Consider the following 20,019-nt stretch of genomic DNA (forward strand, 5'->3'; position numbering starts at 1 on the left):
AAGGATGTGACCGAGCTCATCCTGTGTGATAATTCCTTAACTGGATGCCAGACTGAATTTGCTAATTTGTAAACCCAGTGTAATATAGAAGCCAACTAAACTAACTGTTCATTTTAGTACCTGCATGCCCGTCTTAGAGCCAACCAGCCCTGTTTCAGAATAGAACTCAGCTTGGCAAACTTGCCGAGAGCATGCCCCGAATGCCTCAGACCAACCTCAGCACAGATGGCAGAGAGACAGATAGACACCGGATGTTAGGAGAGATGGGGTGCAACACTGCCTGGGGTACATGTTGGCCTGCAATGGCTGTATGGTATAGTGGCACCAGGGGGGTTAAGATACCTTCCCTTAGACCTTACAAGAGGTTGATACCAAAGTGGAGTTGGTGGTCTCATTCCTAGGAGAGACCGTACATGGAAGAGGGCCAGCTCCTGGGCATCAAGGGCTGATGGATTAGGACAGGATGTGGGGTGACCCCTTGGTAGGTAACTGGACAGAGCAACCCAAATAAGTGGCCCTGGATTTGTCCAAAAGGGCTCTGAACCAGATTGAGTAGGACGCTCTGTCCTTTTCCACTTGATCTGTCTTCTGCTGTGGTCCCAGAGGCCTCCATTGCCAATTTCAGAGTGGAGTAGTGGAGATGCTCCCTAGGGCCCTCCAGTGCTCCGTTTCTGATGCCAAGGGCCCACACCACCCCAGCATCCACACACAATCAACTTTGATGGTGGGTGACCCAGGTGCACCCCAGGTCTTGCTGAAGGGCCTCAATGGTAGATGAAAGACCACCTGCCTTTGCTAAGACCCTAACAGAAAGAACGAGAACTTTGTAGTTTGGGGTTTGAACTCTGGCTTCAGGCCATTTTAGGTGGTAAATCACTAACTCTCTGAGCTTCAGTTTTCTTGCCTTCTACAATGGAATAACATTACAGGATGACAGTAGAGATAAAGTATATAAAAAGCTTCTGGACATCAAAAATAGTTGCTGCTCCTGATGGTGAGAGTGTTGACATTGCTAGACTCTCGTTTTCACTTGTGAAAATCCCTACCACAAAATAAAGAAATCCCTGCCGGTGCTCAGCCTGGAGTTTGTCCTATAGAGTCATCCACGTGAGATGTAGCCCTGCCCTGGTGCCCTAGTGCGCTCGGGTGAGGTGCCGTAGGGTTTAGTTGGCTCTGTCTGTGGTGCAGAGGAGATGTGGCCTGCCAGGCCAGCTGCAGCCACCTAGGACAAGAGATGACCTGATTCTTTGAATATCCTCTTGCTCATCACCAGTGGCATTTTTATATTCCACCTGGTGACATTTTCAGTCAGGTGTTACCAACACAGCCTCCAAATGTGAGCAATCTAGTCATTCTTACGCATTGCAGGAACAAAGAAACTTGATTCTAGAATGCTGACTCTTCATCTCTTGGTGGCTGTGAGTGGTCAGGGCAGAATTCATACATCCAAGTAGCCTGTGTGATGGTCCCACCCTGGACAGGTGCAACCAGGAGGCATTTACCTGCATGACTGCCTGGGTATAGAGGGAGGTTGATTGTCTTTGACCAATGACACCATGCAGGACCTGTTAGTTCTTCCATAGGAATCAGCTGAACAAATATTTTCCAGCAGTATTCCAGATTTAGGGGTGCTTAGCCCTCCCACGAGCTTCACCAGCTCCTTTAAGAATCTCCTCATGTGAACCTAAGATCTTAGTACAGCATCAGTGCCAGGCCACTGGCCCTTTCTTAACTCCATCCTCCTTTCAAGCCCCTCCTGAACAGAGAAGCTGGAGCTGCTACTCTGGGAACACTTAACTCTCAGCAAAAGAGGGTTATATTGAATCCCTGTCCTGGCCATGCCCTCCAGCCAAGCCCTGGTCTCTTAATGTGTGGTTCTCTGCCCTTGGAATGAGCAGCTTTCAAGATCTCTGAAGCTCACAGGCCTGGCTTAGAGAAGACAGACTGACGCATGCCCTTTGGGTCAAGTATTTGGTCTAACCATTAAGACAGGTTTGCAAATGGATGCTTTTAACACGGTGATTCTCCATTACTGTGCTCTTCCCCCAGCAGTGAACTTTCGGGAATGGCTTCCTTTGGAAGATGAAAAGTTTTCATTTTATTTTATTTTTTTTAAGATTTATTTTTATTTTATTTATTTATTCAAGCACTGGGTACAGTCAGAAGCGCGGGAGGGTGAGAGAATTCACCAGAGCCAGAGCGGGGAGCAGAGCAGGCAGAAGGACCGAAGTACACTGCTGAGGGGAGCAGCGGGCTGCAGGAGAGGTCTGCGCGCCATGTGGGACCCTCCTCTGGTGGCCGGGGAGCAGCCGGGGATCGAACCAGCACTGCAGAGGCTGCGGGCAGCTTCGCAACCCAGCGCTCAACCGCTGCGCCAACTGGGAGGCCCGAAAAGTTTTCATTTTAGAAGGGTTTACAGATCACCCCAGTCTGCTGCGGCTTCTTCCTGTTATCAAATTGAGGGAAAAGAAAAAAAAAAAAACAAAAAACCTCTGGAATTTTTAGGAATGTGTTTCTCTCCTGCCTTCTCTCCTGAATTCCTAGATCTAGCGGGATCTGAGCACATTGGTGAGAGTTACAGGGTTCCGAGCTCTGTGTCACATTCTTAGCTTCAAGTGGGCCATTAGCAGATGACCCTGGGAATACAGCAACCGGTGCATTTCCTGCTCAGGGACCTACTTGCCTCTTCCACCCACCACAAAGCAGGTAGAGGTGGCAGGGATGCTGTTTCCGTACATCAGTCCCAGGAGATGCAGCTAGGGTTTTGTGTGCTATAGAATGCATGCTGGAGCTGGACAGCTTTTCTGCAGCTTCGATTGAACCACGCTGGTGGATGTGTCCCTCAGACACCCACCTCCCTCCCGATCCTACAGGAACCTGGAGAATTGCCTGGGTGTTGTCTTCCTTCTTTGGCTTTCACCTCCTTTTTGGGGCCTGGGTCTTGGCCTTCCTGACTCTGAGACACCTGACCACTACCTGAGGGTGACCCTTCCTTCTGTGGTCCTCTGAAGGGCTGAGGCTTCTCCAGCCCTACTTCCCCGTTGCTCCTGCTCCCCACTGGCAGAAGTGCCTTTCCACAAAATCTTCCATGGGTGCCTCAGGATGCTGGGGAGTCAGAATATCCTAGTTCAGTAATCCGTGCTAAGCTGCTGCCATCCATTTGGTGCCCTTGGGCACCCTGGAAGGGCCTGCATCTCCTTTCCTTCCTTAGAGTACAGGCTGATTAACCTAGAGGATTTAAAAAAATAATATATGATTATAAAATTGTAAAATAACACCGGTGTGTTACTGTTACACGTTTTAAACAATGCTGGAACATCAGTATAAAGCAGTTGTACTATCCTTCTAGAACTTTCCTCAGTTATCCAATCTTTGTTATATTTGATTTGTTTGGCTGTGTGATTTCTTGATGCAGGACCTGTAATACCTGAGTTCTCCACTTCCCCTGCTCTGCCCTCCTTTCTGCTCCCTCCCTTCCTTTTCCTTTTATAGATACTAATATCTCTATTTTAAAAATTAGACAGTATAAAATACCAGGGACATTTTGGAAGAGGGGTGTTTTGGAGAATAATTGTCAAATGATAAAATGTGTCACAATGACTCATATGATAAGCAATTCTCAGGTCTCCAGGGACCTCTCCACTCCACAAACTCTCTAAGGAAAGAAAAGGCAGGAATAACAAATGATGGTGATTTCACTTATGAGTATTTGTGTGAAGAATATGAAAACACTACTTTGAAAGGATATATGTACCCCCATGTTTATTACAGCATCATTTACAGTAGCTAAGACACGAAAACACCCAAGTGTCCATTGCTGGATGAATAGATAAAGGTGTGAGATGTATTCCTCAGCAATAATGAATGGAATACTACCCAGCTAAAAAGAAAGATGAAATCTTACTATTTTTTTAAAAATATTTATTTATTTATTTATTTATTTATTTATTTATTTATTTATTTATTTATTTATTTATACAAGCACTGGGTACAGGCAGAAGCGTGGGAGGGTGAGAGAATTCACCAGAGCCAGAGCAGAGAGCAGAGCAGGCAGAAGGACCGAAGTACACTGCTGAGGGGAGCAGCGGGCGGCAGGAGCCATGTGGGACCCTCCTCCTGTGGCTGGGGAGCAGCCGGGGATCCAACCGGCGCTGCAGAGGCTGCGGGCAGCTTCGCAACCCAGCGCTCAACCGCTGCGCCACCGGGGAGGCCCCTGAAATCTTACTATTTGTGACAACACGGATAGACCTTGAGGGGGTTAAGCTTAGTGCAATAGGTTAGGGGGGAAAAGACAACGACTGTGATTTCATTCGTGTGGAAAATAAAGAAACAAAACAAATAAAAACAAAACAGAACCTTAGAGTATGACAACAGAACAGTGTTTCCCAGAAGAAAAGGGGAGGGAGTAGAAGTGGAATGGTAGAGGGAGGGTTGAGGGGGTGGTCGGGGAGTTTAGTTAGACCTTTGATGGTGGCTGTGATGTGGTATAGACAGATGTCAAGATGTAAAGCTGTATTCTTGAAATTTGCAGTGTTGCACACCAGCGTTACCTCAATAAAAAAGAAAATCCCTCTTAAATGGGGCTATAGGCTCAGTGCTCATATATCCTTGAATAAGGAGAATGATTTGAATTATTCTTCCAAAATTAAGGGGTTTCTGGTTTGCACTTAGAAAATTAAAAGCAGTTGGAGTAACCAAAAAAAGAAAAGGTAAAGTGGAGAGACCTCCTGCATGCCCCCCTGCCCTCCTCTCTTCTCCTCATCCCTAGCCCCCCCTTTGAGTTCTGGGGTTCTTTCAGGGTCTGCTAAAGCTGGGGAGATGGCACTGTAATCTGAAGGAGGAGCAGGAGCAAGAAGGAACTTTGACAGCTCTGGCATTTGTGCGCTGCCCCCTGCTCACTTAACCTGTATATCTGGCTTCATCCCAGAACGAAAGCTGTCTGGCCCTGGGAAATGGGTGTGTGCTGAGCACAGAGTCATAACTTAGTGACTTGTGAGTCAGCTTCCGTGCTAGTTCAGCTGTGGACTGGCCATCTGGGCACCAGGTGCCTGGACAGTTCACTTACTCTTTTCTGATTGAGTCCTTTGGTAACCCGCCCCTTCCCTCACTCAGCCTTTTCTTTTTTCCACCTTCAATAATAAAGCAAAAAGGAAATTTGAGGGTTCATTTCTCAGTATTATGAACTTGATTTTTAAGGAAGGTGAAACGTATAATGGTGATTGGCACCTTTTGTCTGGCATTTTTAGATCCATGCATTTTTTAGAGAAGGTGACAGGTGAATTTAGCTGTCTTTGTCTCTGCGCCTGGGTGGGGCAGGAGTTGAGAACACAGCCATGAGTTAAAATCCAGTTCCACAGGCTTATCCTTTCAGGCTCCTGCTTCTCTGCCCAGACTGGCCTGATGCCACACATAGCTGGGCTCCCAGGGAGGACAGGAGTTGAACAGGTGAGCCCTGGGAGCTGAGGCAGCCCTGCAGGCCCTCCGATTACTGTGGGACAGCAATCCCTCTCATGCAGAGAGGGAAGGATGTGGATAGGTGTGGTGTGACCTTTTAATTGACAGAAGACACATTTACATGCTTAGCAAGAGATTCCCTTAGTACCAGCCAAAAAAAAAGTCATTTCTCAAAAAACCCAATGAAGGCCAGAACTGTCCATTTCAGCTTCCTCCTCATTTTCCTTTCCTTGGAGTGCGCGCCTCCACCTACCTGCCTGCTCCCGTTTTCGTGCATTGCAGAGTTTGCAGAGTTTTTGTTTCTGGGATCCATGGAGGCCTGGCGTTGCGAATTTGTATTCATGGTGGAACCTGCCCAGTAGTGAAGTTCTGTTTTTCTGTTGTTGGAACTGCAGTTTTGTACTTCCAGTTATGGAAATCCTCTTACCTCAGCAGAGTTAAATATATTACATGTGAAAGGGAACAGCATCAATTCTATAAATATATAAATAAGATTCCCTCAGAGTAAGTAGTTGGTTAAAAAAAAGCATTTTTATCATTCTTCTTTCTTGCCCCCCCCCACACACTTTTTAAGCAGATTATTTTTAGAGAAGTTTTAGGTTCCTAGTAAAATTGAGCAGACAGTAGAGTTCCCATAAACTCTCTGCCCCCACACCCCCACACAAGCACAGCCTCCTCCACTATCAACGTGTCCCGAGAATGGGACCCTTGTCACAGTTGGTGAGTCGACGTTGACACATCACTACTCAGAGGCCATCGTTTACATTGGGGTTCACTCTTGGTGCTCTACATTCTATGGGTCTGAACAAATGTATCATACATTTTATCCACCATTATAGTATCATACAGAATAGTTTCACAGCCCCTCAAATCCTTTGTTCACCCCCTTTTTTAAAAAAGATTTATTTATTTATGCAAACAAGAGCTGGGGTACAGGCCAGAGCTGTGGGGGGGTCGTGAGAGGATCCACCAAAGACAGAGTGGGGAACAGGACAAGCAGGTTGACTGAAATACACTGTTGAGGGGAGCAGCGGACGAGACAGGAGAGGTCTGCTGCACCACGTGGGTTGCTCCCTGGCCGGCCAGGGATCGAACTTGTGCTGCAGAGGCTGCAGATTGCTTCATAGTGTGGTGCTTAACCCCTTGCACCATGAGGGAGGCCCTGTTTACCCCTTTCTTTCTGCCTACCCTGGCAGCCACTGATCTTTGTATTGTCTCCATAGTTTGACTTTTTCAAGAATGTCATTGAGGTGGAATATGTCATCTTTTCGCATGTGCTCCTTTCACTTGGTAGTGTGCTTTAAGACTCCTGGTTGACTGTTCATGGCTTGCCAGCTCATTTCTTTTCAGTACTGACCAGTATTCCGTTGTCTGGAGCTATCAAAGTTCGTTTATTCGTTCACCTACTGAAGCACATTTTGATTACTCCAAGTTTTAGTAATTTGGTCTAGAGCTGCCATAATCTCCGGGGTGCAGGGTTATGTGTGAATATGCCTTTTCAGCACCGTAGGCTAAGTGCCAAAGCGCATACTTACCTCGCTCCTGTTTTTAATATGCTCTTGTGTGTTTGAGGTACACGCTGACTCTAACCCCCCACCAGGAAGAATGTGCCCCTTGCTGGCTGTGCCAGGACGCCCAGGCCACCTGACATCCCCGGAGGGGTGACTGTCAGTGACAGGGCGTCTCTTTCTCTCCTGAGGCTCTGCTCTCTGAGCATGCATTCTCCAGCTTCAGTTATTTCCTGGTTTAAATTTCTCACTTTAAAGTCAAGATATTGCCATCTGTCAACCAGAAACTCCCTGCATTTGTGGACCTCAGGAGTACAATGGCCATTTATGGTTCCAGTAAGCTCCTTACAGTTTTCTGGGATGCTGACTCTGTCGCTGGATCACTCAAGAAAAAACAAATATATTTCAAGGGAGTTTAATGGTGGGGAGTCTGTCTTTTAGAACCTTAGCATTCCAGGTAGGAGGTGACATGGAACAAACCACAGCTACAGGATAAGAGTGTTTACTCTTGTGGCCACATAATTACTGTAATTATGTAACAGCATTATTAGAAATGCAGTTGTATTTTTGTATGCAAACTTTGAAAGTCAAGAAGAATACTAGAAATAAAAGAAAGCCTCTATTGGTAATTAAACTGGAGGCTTGCAGCATATTAAAACACTGTTAATTTGCCTTGCTTAGTTGTCTGACGTACAGAGCCATGCTGTTCTCTGCTCCAAAGTAGAGTTGGCCCAGAAAACCTGGGACCCAAGATACAGAAACAATCTCAATGCCCAAAACAGATGTGTGGATCAAGAAGATATGATATAGGGCCTCCCTGGTGGCCGAGGGGTTAAGTCTCAGCGCTATCACCGCTGTGGTTTGAGTTTGATCCCCACCCAGGAGCTACAGCAGCAGACTTTTCCTGTCTCACCTTAGCAGTGTATTTCAGTTTCTCTGCCTGTTCAGCTCCCTACTCTGTCTCTGGTGAATCCTCTCACCTCCCCCATCTCTGGCCTACACCCCAGTTCTTCTATACTTAAATAAATAAATAAATCTTAAAAAAAAAAGATGTGGCATATAGACACAATGGAATACTACTTAGCAATCAAAACTCAAGCCATTTGCAGCAACATGGATGGAGCTGGAAGGTATTATACTAAGCAAATTAATCCAGAAGGAGAGAGAAATACTGAATGGTGTCACTTAAATGTGGAACACAGAGAAATCAAACAAAGGGTCAAATATAGACATTAAAAGCAATCCTCGAAAGCTGACCATAGATCTGAGGCATCCAGAAAGTGGGGGTGGAGGGGAACCTGAGAAGCAGAGGGGGCAGGGAGTACAGTGGGCCATGGTGGAGGTCTGCACCTGAGGGAGGGAATCCTATAGTTTCAAAACACTAGCAAGGATGTAAAACAGTGGCACTTCAATATATGAAAGGAAAGAAACCTTGGGCAGTGCCAGAACAGCCTGAACTGGTGTTGGGGGTGGGGATGTATTTGGAGACACTGGCTGCCACCTACTAGTACTGCACACCTACTGCAGGTGGTGTGGACTCCTGAGCCCTAGTGCACAGCGCCGTGTGGCCAAGTAGTCCTGATGTGAGAAGGAGTCAGGTGTCCTGGAAAAGATTGAACTAGGCAGGCCACTTGTGGGGTGGCTGCTTTAGAATTACCCAGTGAGTTGTTGGTTTTTAAAAACTATGTTAGGTGGGAACCACAGAATCTACCGTTTAAAACAGCATCTAGGAAGTTCTGATTTAGAGTCGGGTCTGGGGACCACAGGGTAGGGCACTTGATAGGGACTCTGGTGTCTGGGCAGCTCTGGTGTGAATCCAAGACTGAGAAGGACTCAGGAAAAAAGGGGGGCATTCCCACTGGTTCCCCATGATGGGGTGCTGTAAAGAGGGCATCTGTAGGAAGATGGGTAGGCAAAAGGCCCCCAGCTTGGCCTTCAGAGGGTAGTCAAGACCTTCAAAGGGCTGCTGGGGTCCCAGAAGCAATTCTTTGAATGTTACAGGAAAGCTGCCGGTTCTTCTTTGCTCCCTGCTTGTGGCCTGGCTTTGTGCATGGGAGCTCAGAGGTGACCTCAGATGGTCATGTTCTGGGCCTCTGCTCCTGGCTGGGCTGTGGGGAACCTAAGGAACATTCCCTGCAGACAGTGCTGTCCACAGGTGCTGTCTGCCCCACATACTTGAAACACTATAAAATTCACTGGCTCTGAAATTGGAAAGAAAATTGCAAAAGAATTTGCTCAGTAGTTTCTAATAGAATTCACTAAGTATAAAGGTGTATTTATTATTGTATTTATAAACTTCTACCACATTTGAAGTGAATGTTAAGTCCAGAGTTTTACATTTTTGAACAATTTTGGACTCGTCATGACTTTTTTTTTAAAGATTTATTTTACTTAGGGCCTCCCCGGTGGCGCAGCGGTTGAGCGCTGGGTTGCGAAGCTGCCCGTCGGCCTCTGCAGCGCCGGTTCGATCCCCGGCTGCTCCCCGGCCACTGGAGGAGGGTCCCACATGGCGCGCAGACCTCTCCTGCAGCCCGCTGCTCCCCTCAGCAGTGTACTTCGGTCCTTCTGCCTGCTCTGCTCCCTGCTCTGGCTCTGGTGAATTCTCTCACCCTCTCGCGCTTCTGACTGTACCCAGTGCATGTATAAACAAAACAAACAAACAAACAAACAAACAAATAAATAAATAATAAAACATGCCTCTATTAAAAAAAAAAACAAAAAAGATTTATTTTACTTATTAATTAATGCATACAAGAGCAGGGGTGTTGGCCAGAGGTGTGGGGGGAAAGAGGATTCACCAGAGACAGAGTGGGGAGCAGAACAGGAGGATCTACTAAAATACACTGCTAAGAGGAGCAGTAGTCTAGACAGGAGAGGTCTGCTGCGCCATGTGGGTTAACCCCCTGGCTGGGGATCGAACTCACGCCACAGTGGCTGGCGATAGCTTGATAGTGCTGAGACTTAACCCCTTGCATCACCAGGGAGGCCTGGACTAGTCATGGCTTTTATAGAGAAATCATAACAACGATAGATGAGTCTCTTGTAACCAACTAATTTCAGAAGCACATTACCAAAATCCTCTTAACATTTAAATGCCAAAATTATTATTAGAATAGCTGTAGGATGTAATGAATTCCAACCTGTGTGATATTGGTTGCAGTCTGTGGCGTGTTGGTCAGTGTTAACCTTTTGGGCCCGTGGAGAGAGGTTGACCTGCCCTGAAGCTCAGCATCTGGAGCAGACACCCCCCCACGCACCCCAAGCCAGGCAGCCACTGGATCGTAGGAGCGTATTTTCCTGTTGATTTCCCTTTACTTTTCCCTACAGGCCCAAATCTAAAATAAGTGGTATTTATATCCCTTTAATTTTCTCATCTGAAAACAGAGGCCTTCTTGTTTTATTACGTATGAGAGGAAGTTAGAGGAACCTGACATCATAGAATTTTTAAGGAGTTTCAGGTGATTTAGATCAGTTTCACTCTCCCTCCTCGCCCAGGGAAACACATGCTGAACCCCCTTACAGCTAAAGTCTGGGCCTACAGCCTGGGGATGTCTAGTCACCAAAGCCTTTTAACTCCATTCCTCACAGCAGCCCATTTCCATATTTGGAGGGACAGGGTTTGTAAATTGAGAAGTAACTTGGGTTTAACTGTAAGGCAAAATCCTTTTCATCTTCAAAGCCTGACAGCATGGGGTTATAACTCAGAGACTAAGCTGGGGTGGCTCTGACTCTTAAGGAAATAGGCCCATTTGTAGAGGAGGGGGGGCCAGCTAACCAGACTCAGGGGACAGGAAATAGACATAGCCCACCTGGGGTACTTTATGGACGAGCAGTCTCAATTTAAAATGCTTTTACCCCATTTTCAGCTGTATCACTCAGTGTGCTCTGATTTTTGGTTCATAAAATACCATCCCCAGTAGAAGCTGGGCTCAGATGAGTCTTTGGCTACCGCTGGGGTTTGGAGGGGGTAGCCATGGAAAGGTGATTTCCCCATCATTTGTTTAAGCCACTGAGCAAGGTCTAGTTCTCCATGGCACTGCTGAAGGGCTCCCTCCAAGCATGTTCTGCTTGGTGAGGGTAGAGAAGGATCTCAGCATTCTTATAATTTGGTACTCAAAGTACATTGGCATTTTCTTCATTGATTTTGCTGATCAGTACTTTCCTGCTCTCTGTCAGGCACTTGGGGAGAGAGAGGGCCTCAGATGCCTTGGTGTTGATTGGCAGATGGTTCTGCTCATTTATTATGTGACTTAATCCTGCAAGGGAAATATAATTCTCCTTTTACAGATGAGGAAGCTGAGGCTTAGAAAAGGCCACATGGCCACAGGGCTAATCTCTGATAGGGCTAAGCCTTGAGCCTGGGGTCAAGTACCTCTCGTGGAGTCCTGCACGGTAAGGGGTGTGCCTGGCAGCCTCTGCTGGAGAGGTGAGGATGAAGCTGGACTGGAGATGCCAGCACGTTCTCTGCAGAGCATCAAAACATCAGGCTAGAGAGCTAGGAGTGGAGGTGGTTCCTAAGTTTTGGTTCCCCCCATGGTGTTGGGTAGATGGCGTTGGGTAGATGGGGTATGTTTGGGCTTGAATTTCAGATTTATTCTTGAATTTTTATTTCAGGACATAACTTGGCAAGATGAGCACTCTGCCCCTTTCTCCTGGGAAACAAGGGTAAGTTGAATTAAATTTAGATTTGTCTGACCTTTAAAGAGAGCTGCTTTGTGTTACATATGTGTGTGTATGTTTCAGCATTTCAAAAATTCAGAAAGCATTAACCCCTCCGCCAGGCTGCAGGTGATGTGTCCACCACCCAAAGGAAAGCAGAGGACGAGAAGAGATAATTATGATGAGTAGGGAACACACATGTGGGTCCCTGGTGGGATTTAAAGTAGTAGTGGTTCTTTCACCCGGGCTCTCGGATGTCCTTTTTTTAAAAAAGATTTGTTTATTTATGCATACAAGAGCTGGGGTTTAGGCCAGAAGTGTGGGGGGTGAGGGGATTCACCAGAGACAGAGCGGGGAACAGAACAGGCAGACTGACCGAAATACACTGCTGAGGGGAGCAGCGGGCAAGACAGGAGAGGTCTGCTGCACCATGTGGGCGACTGCTCCCTGGCCGGCTGGGTATCGAACTCATGTTAGAGAGGCTGCAGACAGTTTCATAGGTTGCATCTTAACCCCTTGTGCCACCAGGGAGGCCCTCGGTTGTCCTTTGATGGGCCTTCTCATCACCTGAGAAAGCAGGGGCCCCTTTCTCCTACTTCCACCCACTGACCCTCAGCATGGGGTTGCTCCAGAAGGCAAAGCTTTGAAGGAAGCTTTTTTTTTTTTTTGGCAGCGGAGGCAACAGCTGCTTCCATTGAAATGAAAACAAGATTAACAGAGACAGGAAGTTGGGTAGTGTGGAGACAAGAGCGATATTGGCAGAGACCAGATCGCTGACCTATCCAAATTACCTGAAGGGGTCACCTCTAAGCCATGAGCATTCTGAGAGTGAAAGGGAAACCATATGAGGCTGAAATAGCCATTTGATACACGAGTGCATGTATTAGCAAATACAACCCAACTTGGATCATTAGTTCTGCTCTCCTGGTCATTCATTCATTCATGTTATTATTGTGACCAGAGTTGCTTATAAACATCAAGCTTAGCCATTGTTAATTCATTTCCCTGCTTAAGAGCATCAGGCTTAAATGATTTTAATTCATTCCCCTCACCTCCCTCGCTGCCACAGTAGAAGTACATTAATAAGCAGCAAAGAGGAGGTATCTGTAACCCAAGAGGAGGTATCTGTAACCCAAGGGAAAAAAAAACTGGGATTCTCTGAATTCTAGAACATTTAGTGCTGTGTGGGGGAGGGATATTTTCATAGTGGGATTAATGAAGCTACTGTGGGCCTGGAATAGGGCTTGGACTTGAGGTCAGTCCAGGCTTTCAAACACTGATGCTTGAAAGAGCTTGTTTCTTGGCTTTTCACTTGTCCCCTCAATTGTCATTGCAGCAGAAATGGGTATTTAGGAGCCTGCAAGAGAGGGGTGAAGCCATGAGGGGGTAAGCAGGAGGTCCTACAAGTCCCTCTGGGGGAACCTGTGTCTTAAAATGAACCCACATGTGGCGCAGCAGACCTCTCCTGTCTTTTCCGCTTCTTCCCTTAGTGTATTTCAGTAAATCCACCTGTTCTGCTCCCCACTCTGCCTCCTCTCACCCCCTGCATCTCTGGCCTACACCCCAGTTCTTCTATGCAAAAATAAATAAATAAATCTTTAGGCGAAAAAATGAAATACTTGACAGAGGTTCAGCTGGATAGGTCAGCTGGCCTTCTTGCACATGGACAGCATCTAGTAAAGGATTCTGATCGTCCCAAGTGAAGCGGTCAGGCCTTAGGATGTGGAAGCAGATGCAAATGGAGGTGATTCTTACTTATAGGTAAGAGTTGATTTCTGAGAATACCTGACGTTGACACAGACAAACCTGTTCACTCAGCAAGCCCAGGTTTCTTCTGCCTTCGGGATGCTATTACATTGGGTCCTCAACATTCTAAAAATAAAGATGCAAACATTGCATCCTGTGTGTGTTATTTTTTATGTTCACTGCAGATTAATCACCTCGGTCTGTGCAGAGTGAGCGAAAATGGTATGACTAGATACTGCAGTCTCCCTCAGGACTTGGTCACTGGTTGGAGGTTTGGTTGGGGTGGAGGTGGGGGAGGGAGGCTATCAAGGATATCAAGCCTGGAATCACTGTAGCTCCTAAAGCCAATAGGAAATCCTCTGTTGCATGACATTGTGAAGGATGCAGGTGGGTGGAAAGCATAGCATTATAATGGCATTGGGCAGCAGCTCTCAATATTCCTCCTCTATGGTCCCCCACTGGGTAACTTAGGAAAGCACTCATCCCATGCGTGACAGCCAGTGGCAGCAGACAAGTGGGTTCTCTGAAGGTTGGGGAGGAACAGCCTCGGGTGGGGTGGCCCAGAAAACAGCACAGATCTTCTGGGATGGGGACCCTGTGTTTGAGGATATAACATTAATGAAGGCAGAGAAGTGAAAATTGTTAAAATATCCTACACCCTCAGGCCATTGTGTGCCCTGTGATATCTGCTCTCTTAAGAATTTACCTTATTGTTTCTGACTCAGCTATGTGTGGGATGGGACATTTCATCTATTATTAACTTGCTGCAGGTGACATTCTGCGACAAGGATGAGATAGTGTTCGGGTTAGCCAAGGGACAGGGCTCAACTACCAGGACCCACGTGGGGAGCGGGGCACTGGAAAAGGCCTTGAGAGCAGAGAGAGCTAATACAGTGTGTGGGGGTCATACTTGTGGTGCTAATGGTCCACAGACACCAGCCTGGTGCCGAGGAATCTGGTAAATAGAGAAGATTCAATAAAGTCAAGTTTATATGTGTCTCTCATTTTAACTTGTATCCTTTCAGTAAAAAACACAGTCTTGGTGGCTCGGAATTCTCAGTCCCATGTCATGTTCTCTTTCAACGAGAGAACCTGTTGGTTTTGCCACCTGGTTGGCTTGCTCTGTGTCTTCCTCACATTTTATTTTGGTCTCGTGGAGTGAGAATTAGTTTCGTGTTAGACCTTGAGGAGGCAAAATAGAGAGCACTCCAAAGAACCAATGAAGGAGTTTATTCCTTTATTCGGTGGTCAATGTTGCGTTCTAGAACATTCTGCCAATTGGCCCTCTCTAGCCTTAAGCCAGAGTGCTCTACCTCTTGGCTTTGGCACACTTTATTACAGAGAGTGGAAGAATTTGTAGCCATTTTTAATCTGAAATTTCATACCCTGGCAGCTGTGGCACTGGGTCATCTTATTCGATTGTTTTCCGCCACCCATTGATTATTTTACTTTAATATTTAATTGTGGTAAAATACACAAAAAATTGACCTCTTTGCCCACTTTAAGTGTGCAGTTCAGTCACCATTGTGCAACCATCACTGCCATCTGTCCACAGAACTCTTTCATCATGCAGAACGGAAACTCTGTCCCCTTTAACACTTACCACCTACTCCCCCAGCCCCTGGCAACTGCCATTCTGCTTTCTGTCTCTATGACATCATCCTTTGATTTTTCAGAAGTTCAGTGAACATTTATCGCATATGCGTTCTATGTCAGAACATTGGGCTAGATGCTCAGCGATGAGTAAACACTTCTCCACTCATATAACAGTGAGTGGCTAGTTCCGTTTGTTGGCAAAACTCATGCAGGAGAAAAGCTTTGTCCTCACAGGCATCCTTTCAGCCATCTTCCCCACTTACTTAACACATATCTACGCACGTGTTGGTAGGTGTGTGTGCCTGCATTTTCCAGAGGACAGCTCAGCAGATGTTTCGTGAATGACAAATATGTGCCCAGCTGTTTGTCACTTTTGACTTTTCAGCTCCCTGAAACCAACTGGCTGGGAAATGCCCACACCCTGTCTGCTCCCCAACTCCCCACAGGCAGGTTGAATGGACACGAGAGATTGAGCTCAGGTCTGTGGCTGGCAGGAATCCTGCCCACAGCGGGACAGAGGGGCTCGTGTCAGGGTGTTTCACAAGGAGAGGATTCCCTTGGTTTCATGTCCTGGCTCTGCTTATATCCCGGGTCAACTGAGACAAGGGTGAGCCTGACCCCAGGCCTTGGCTATGGGGCTGAGCTAAGAATCTCAGGGACTTGGGGCTTCTCGCCCAATTACTGGATCTCTGTATGGGCTTCTTTACTTGGGCCAGCCGCTGGCAGCTCCAGCTGCAGAGCATGAGCTGTCTCTGAGCTGGGACCCTGCCTCAGTGAAACACAGCTCTGATTGCAGAGCCCATGACAGCCCAGCTAGTGCAAGGTGGTCTCGGGCTACAGCCGAGCACCTGGCTTCTTTGAATCCTCTCTGTCTTCCAGCCTGTTCCTCCCTTACTGAGTTACTTTCTTCCTGACCAGGCTGGCGTGGGCCCTGTGCCTCTGCGGCTCTGACCTCTTCCATCACAGGAAAGAGGCTCAGAGGGGGAGCAGCCCAGGCAAGGGCATGGTTGTGGCCATCATCTTTTCCACTCATCTGTCAGCTTGGCAGCCGTTCTGGGGGAGAGGGTGCCCATGGGGCCCCGTGGTGGATTCCTCTCTCATGCTCCTGAAGTTTCAAGAGGAAAAAACCAGCACTTGGAATGCTGCAGAGAGGGGGGCAGAGTATGGAAAGGATTCTTTGCATTCCCCAGTCGGTCTGGGCTGGGGAATGTAGAGGAGATGCCTGGGGAGGCAGGTCAGGCCCTGGCTGGGGCTCTGGGGACACCCCCCCCCCCGCCCTCCTCCCCCAGAATGTCTGGCTTTTTCCTTTTTCTCAACCCCAGTCCTTCTGATGTCCAGCTGCTTATTTGGGGATTGTAAGTAGATGGGTGTGGGATGGTTTCCTTCATTCCTTTGGTATCAAAGATCTCTGAGGGTCAGACAGCTTTCCCAGAATAGGGGGAGCTCCAGCCCTTCCTCCGCAAGAGAAGCAGGCCCTCAGGAGCATAAGCCTCCTGCTTATGGGTGCTGGGTACTTGTGTCGCTGTTCCTGACAGGTCAGCTCCCAGGGACCCAGGGAGAGCGTCGCTGACAGGTGAATGAGGAGATTGGAACTTGGGTCTGTCCTTGGCAGCAGGAGTCTCCTGCTCACAGCAGGACAGAAGGGCATTCGTCCAGTGGTTCCCTTAGCCCCGAGTTGGGTCTGCTCTGCTGTTCCTCCTCACTGCCAGCAGAACTTTCCGAGGAACACTGTGACGGGGCTGCCCAGTCACCCCATATTGCCCATCTGCCCTTCTCATCTGCCCTCCCTTACCTTGCCTTCCTCACCGAGACCCCCCCTCCCATTTCTGTGCAATGACCAGGTCTGCCCACCCTTGCCTTTTCTCATTCACCTTTCTAAAGTGGGGAGAGCAGGGTGTGGCTCTCTCAACCCAGTGCCCCAGGCACTGTTCTCTGCTCTCCCAGGGACCCTGTTCTTTCCTACCCAGCCTCTGTCTGACTGCCCACCCTCAGCTGCCAGGGACTGTCCAGCCTGCCCTTCAGACCTGTTGCCAATAGTTCCTTGGGATTCTCCAGATCACGGCAACAGTGCCCCAAACTGTGAGTGTCTTTGTTTTATTTTTCCTTTCCATCATCACGACAACCCCAATTTATAGACAGGGAAATCCAGGCATAAAACAGGGGATGTGAACCCAACATCCCTTGGGATGACAAACCCTGGAAGGAGAGACTTTTATTTTCTCTTAACCTCATAACAATGAGGCCCTTTGCACTCCCTTTTACCCCCTTAGGTCTCTGTTGGGTTTTCTGATGGGCTGGTGTTGCCATGGAGCCCAAGCAAGGGGCAGCGGAACTGGAGCAGCATTAATCCATTTGTTTGCCCAGCTCTTTAGGTCCCTGTGTGCCCTGATAAAAATAAAAGCCCCTGTCCACATCTGGGGATTAGGGGCAAGTGGTCCGCCAGCCAGGCAGCTCTTATTCCCTCAGTCTCCAGTGGCCGAGTTGTGCTGACCACCCCATTAGGTGGTCACTTGTACCAGTTTTATGATTCTAAAAGTTCTCACTATTTTTCCCATCTTCCTCCTCTTCTTTGGAGAGAGAGGTGGGAGAATAGATGTCAAACGGTTTGTGAATTAGGATTTGTTCCAGTAAACAATTATATCTTCTGACAATGTTTCTGCAGCCTTTGTCTCAACAATTTAGATCTGCCAGAGGCTGCCAAGCCAAACAGTTAGTTTTGGCTGCATGCACTCTCCCTTTGCTGAAATATTACACATTCCTCTCCAGTGAGTGGGGAATAAAAATAGATCCTGGGCTCAGTTGTGGTCTTTCTGTTTTTAGAACGGACGTGGCCAGCTGAGACCTAGTTCCCCACATGGGATGACCCATGCCCAGTCCTGGCTTTGCTGGACTAAATCCTCCTGGTGCCTCTACCTTGGGCTTCAGCAAGCACCTGGGCATTGTAGGTGGGGCTGTCAGCATTGCTACCTCAAGGGAAGAAAGCTTCTGCTTACTCCCTTCTCACAGACTACTGAGTTGAACCCCTGCCCTGACTTCCTGTCGGTACCCAATGTGGATGCGCTGGAGTCTCTTGACCATCTGCGGCCTTTTGCAGGCAGTGTCCTTCAGCTGGGCCCCATAAGTGTTGCTCAGTGTGGCGGGACAAGGCTGATATTATTTCTTTTCCCAAAAAGCTCTTTCCGCACACCTGCAAAACCAGATATTTTTCCCAGAAACAAGAAAATCACATCTGTCTACTTTACACCCTCCTGGACCCGGTACCTGCTCTGAGCCCAGGTGGAGGGGGTGCAGTCCTCTTTGCTGGTCTGAAGATTAAGTCAACAGAAGCACCTTAGCTTTTCAGAACAGCCCCTGGGATGTAGCCAGGGACTGCCCCTGCAGCCTGGCTGTTGCACAAGGCAGGATTGTCCTCCTGACCACAGATCTGTTCCAGGGTCTGAGGACACAGGTGTCCAGGGCCCTCCTCCCAAAGGCATCTCCAAAGGTGGGGAGGTCAGAGTTCCCAGCAGTTCTAGGACTGCAGACTCTGAGAGAGGCCACAGGACAGGGAATAGGCTGGACCATGATGCCTGTGGGGAATGGCGCATCTCAGATTCCACGAGTCCATACTGGGCACCCAGGAAGAGGGTTCCAGAGTAGCATTCACCCCACTCTGCTGTTCCGGGGACAGATGCTGTATGTGCTTGCGAGGGGGACAGGCACTATGTGCTACATCCCTGATGACTAGAGGAAGGCAGCAGAGGGCCGGAGTCCACAAGGAACCACTGGGAATCCGGCTGAGGCCCGATAACATGTGGTCATGGAGGTAGAGCTTTGCTGACCGCAAAACACATAGAACTTGAGAGAAGAGCAAAGTAGCTCACATTTACTGAGCACTTGCTACATCCCAGGGACTGTTCTGAAAGCCTGAGGTGCTTCTGCTGACTTAATCTTCACAGGTAAAAATGATGATTATTCCTTTTTGCTAAAAGTTAAGGGGATAAAAAAATAAATAAAAATTAAGGGGAACAAATCCAACATTGAGATCGGGTAGCTGATAAGTGGGTTTGGCCATTTACTGTGAGGAGGAGCAGGTCTCAGCTCTAAAGGGAAGGAAACCAGCAAGTGCAAGGTGCCTTTGGGCAACTTGGATGGGTGTCTAGTGGACTGTGTCTAGGGAGAGAACAACTCACAGAAGCAGGATGACTAGATCTGCTGGAGAAGCGGGCACAGCCAGCAGGGAGGTAAACTCCCTGGAGTCACAGAGGGGAAACCCAGGAAAACCTAGTTTGTTTTATCAAATTTTTGTTGACGTTGTAGTGCATTAGGACAGCTTCAGGTGTGCATCATTGTGAATCAGTGTCTGTGTTGACTACGTAAAGTTCAAGCCCGCTTTGAAATGGCAAAGGGAGCTGACATGAGAGGTGTATTTCCATGTGGCCTGCAGGACTGAGCATCTTTCAGAATGAGCTGAGAGCCACTCTTCACCCCATCCTGGTGCTGTGAGCACAGGCATCTTAACTGATGATACCCCAGGGTAGAATCACACTCCTGGGGGCACAGTTCTTCCACAGATCCTGCCCAAGCCCAGGTTCCTGGGCAGAACATGAAATAAAGATAGGAAAAAAGTTCCTCCTCTTACCCCTTCCCACAGTTGTGTGCTTTAAATGCAAATGACTCCTTTTGCTCAGGGTGAGGAGTGAGGAAGAAACCCAGTCTCAGTATTGCTGATCGGGGAGGATTATTTTTTAAAAGGAGACTGTAATCATATTTTATTTGCGAAATAAAAAAATAAAACATGATTAAGGAAAAGACTTAGAAGCAAATATACCAGAACTGTTTTCCTACTGTAAGTTCTGATTTCTTCCCCTAAAGCCCCCCGCCAACCAGATAGCCACTTCTGTGAGCAGTACCCTCTCTTCCTACAGTTGTCACCCTCCCCTGAGCAGCTGTCTGTCACATGGCTCCAACTGCCCCAGGAGGCCTGGAAACAACCTCTGTCCTGTTCCAGGGCATCAGGTCCAGCTAAGTGTTGCTTAGGTGCCTTAACAGTGGTCTACTGGGACTACCTTCTCTC

The 20,019-nt window shown here is 47.9% G+C and overlaps 1 protein-coding gene across 1 annotated transcript in view; it reads left to right on the top strand.

Moving 5' to 3' along the window:
- The window catches only part of CUNH1orf198 (chromosome unknown C1orf198 homolog), a 30,166-nt gene that overhangs the window by 1,870 nt on the left and 8,277 nt on the right, over window positions 1-20,019 (top strand). Inside the window, exon 2 of the mRNA XM_037510759.2 lies at window positions 11,577-11,627. Within this exon, the coding sequence (XP_037366656.1) occupies window positions 11,577-11,627 (51 nt within the window). The remainder of the gene's footprint in view (window positions 1-11,576; window positions 11,628-20,019) is intronic.

This window comes from Talpa occidentalis, unplaced genomic scaffold, assembly GCF_014898055.3.
Source record: "Talpa occidentalis isolate TD23 unplaced genomic scaffold, MPIMG_talOcc4v2.1 talOcc4.14, whole genome shotgun sequence".
NCBI classification, from domain to species: domain Eukaryota; kingdom Metazoa; phylum Chordata; class Mammalia; order Eulipotyphla; family Talpidae; genus Talpa; species Talpa occidentalis.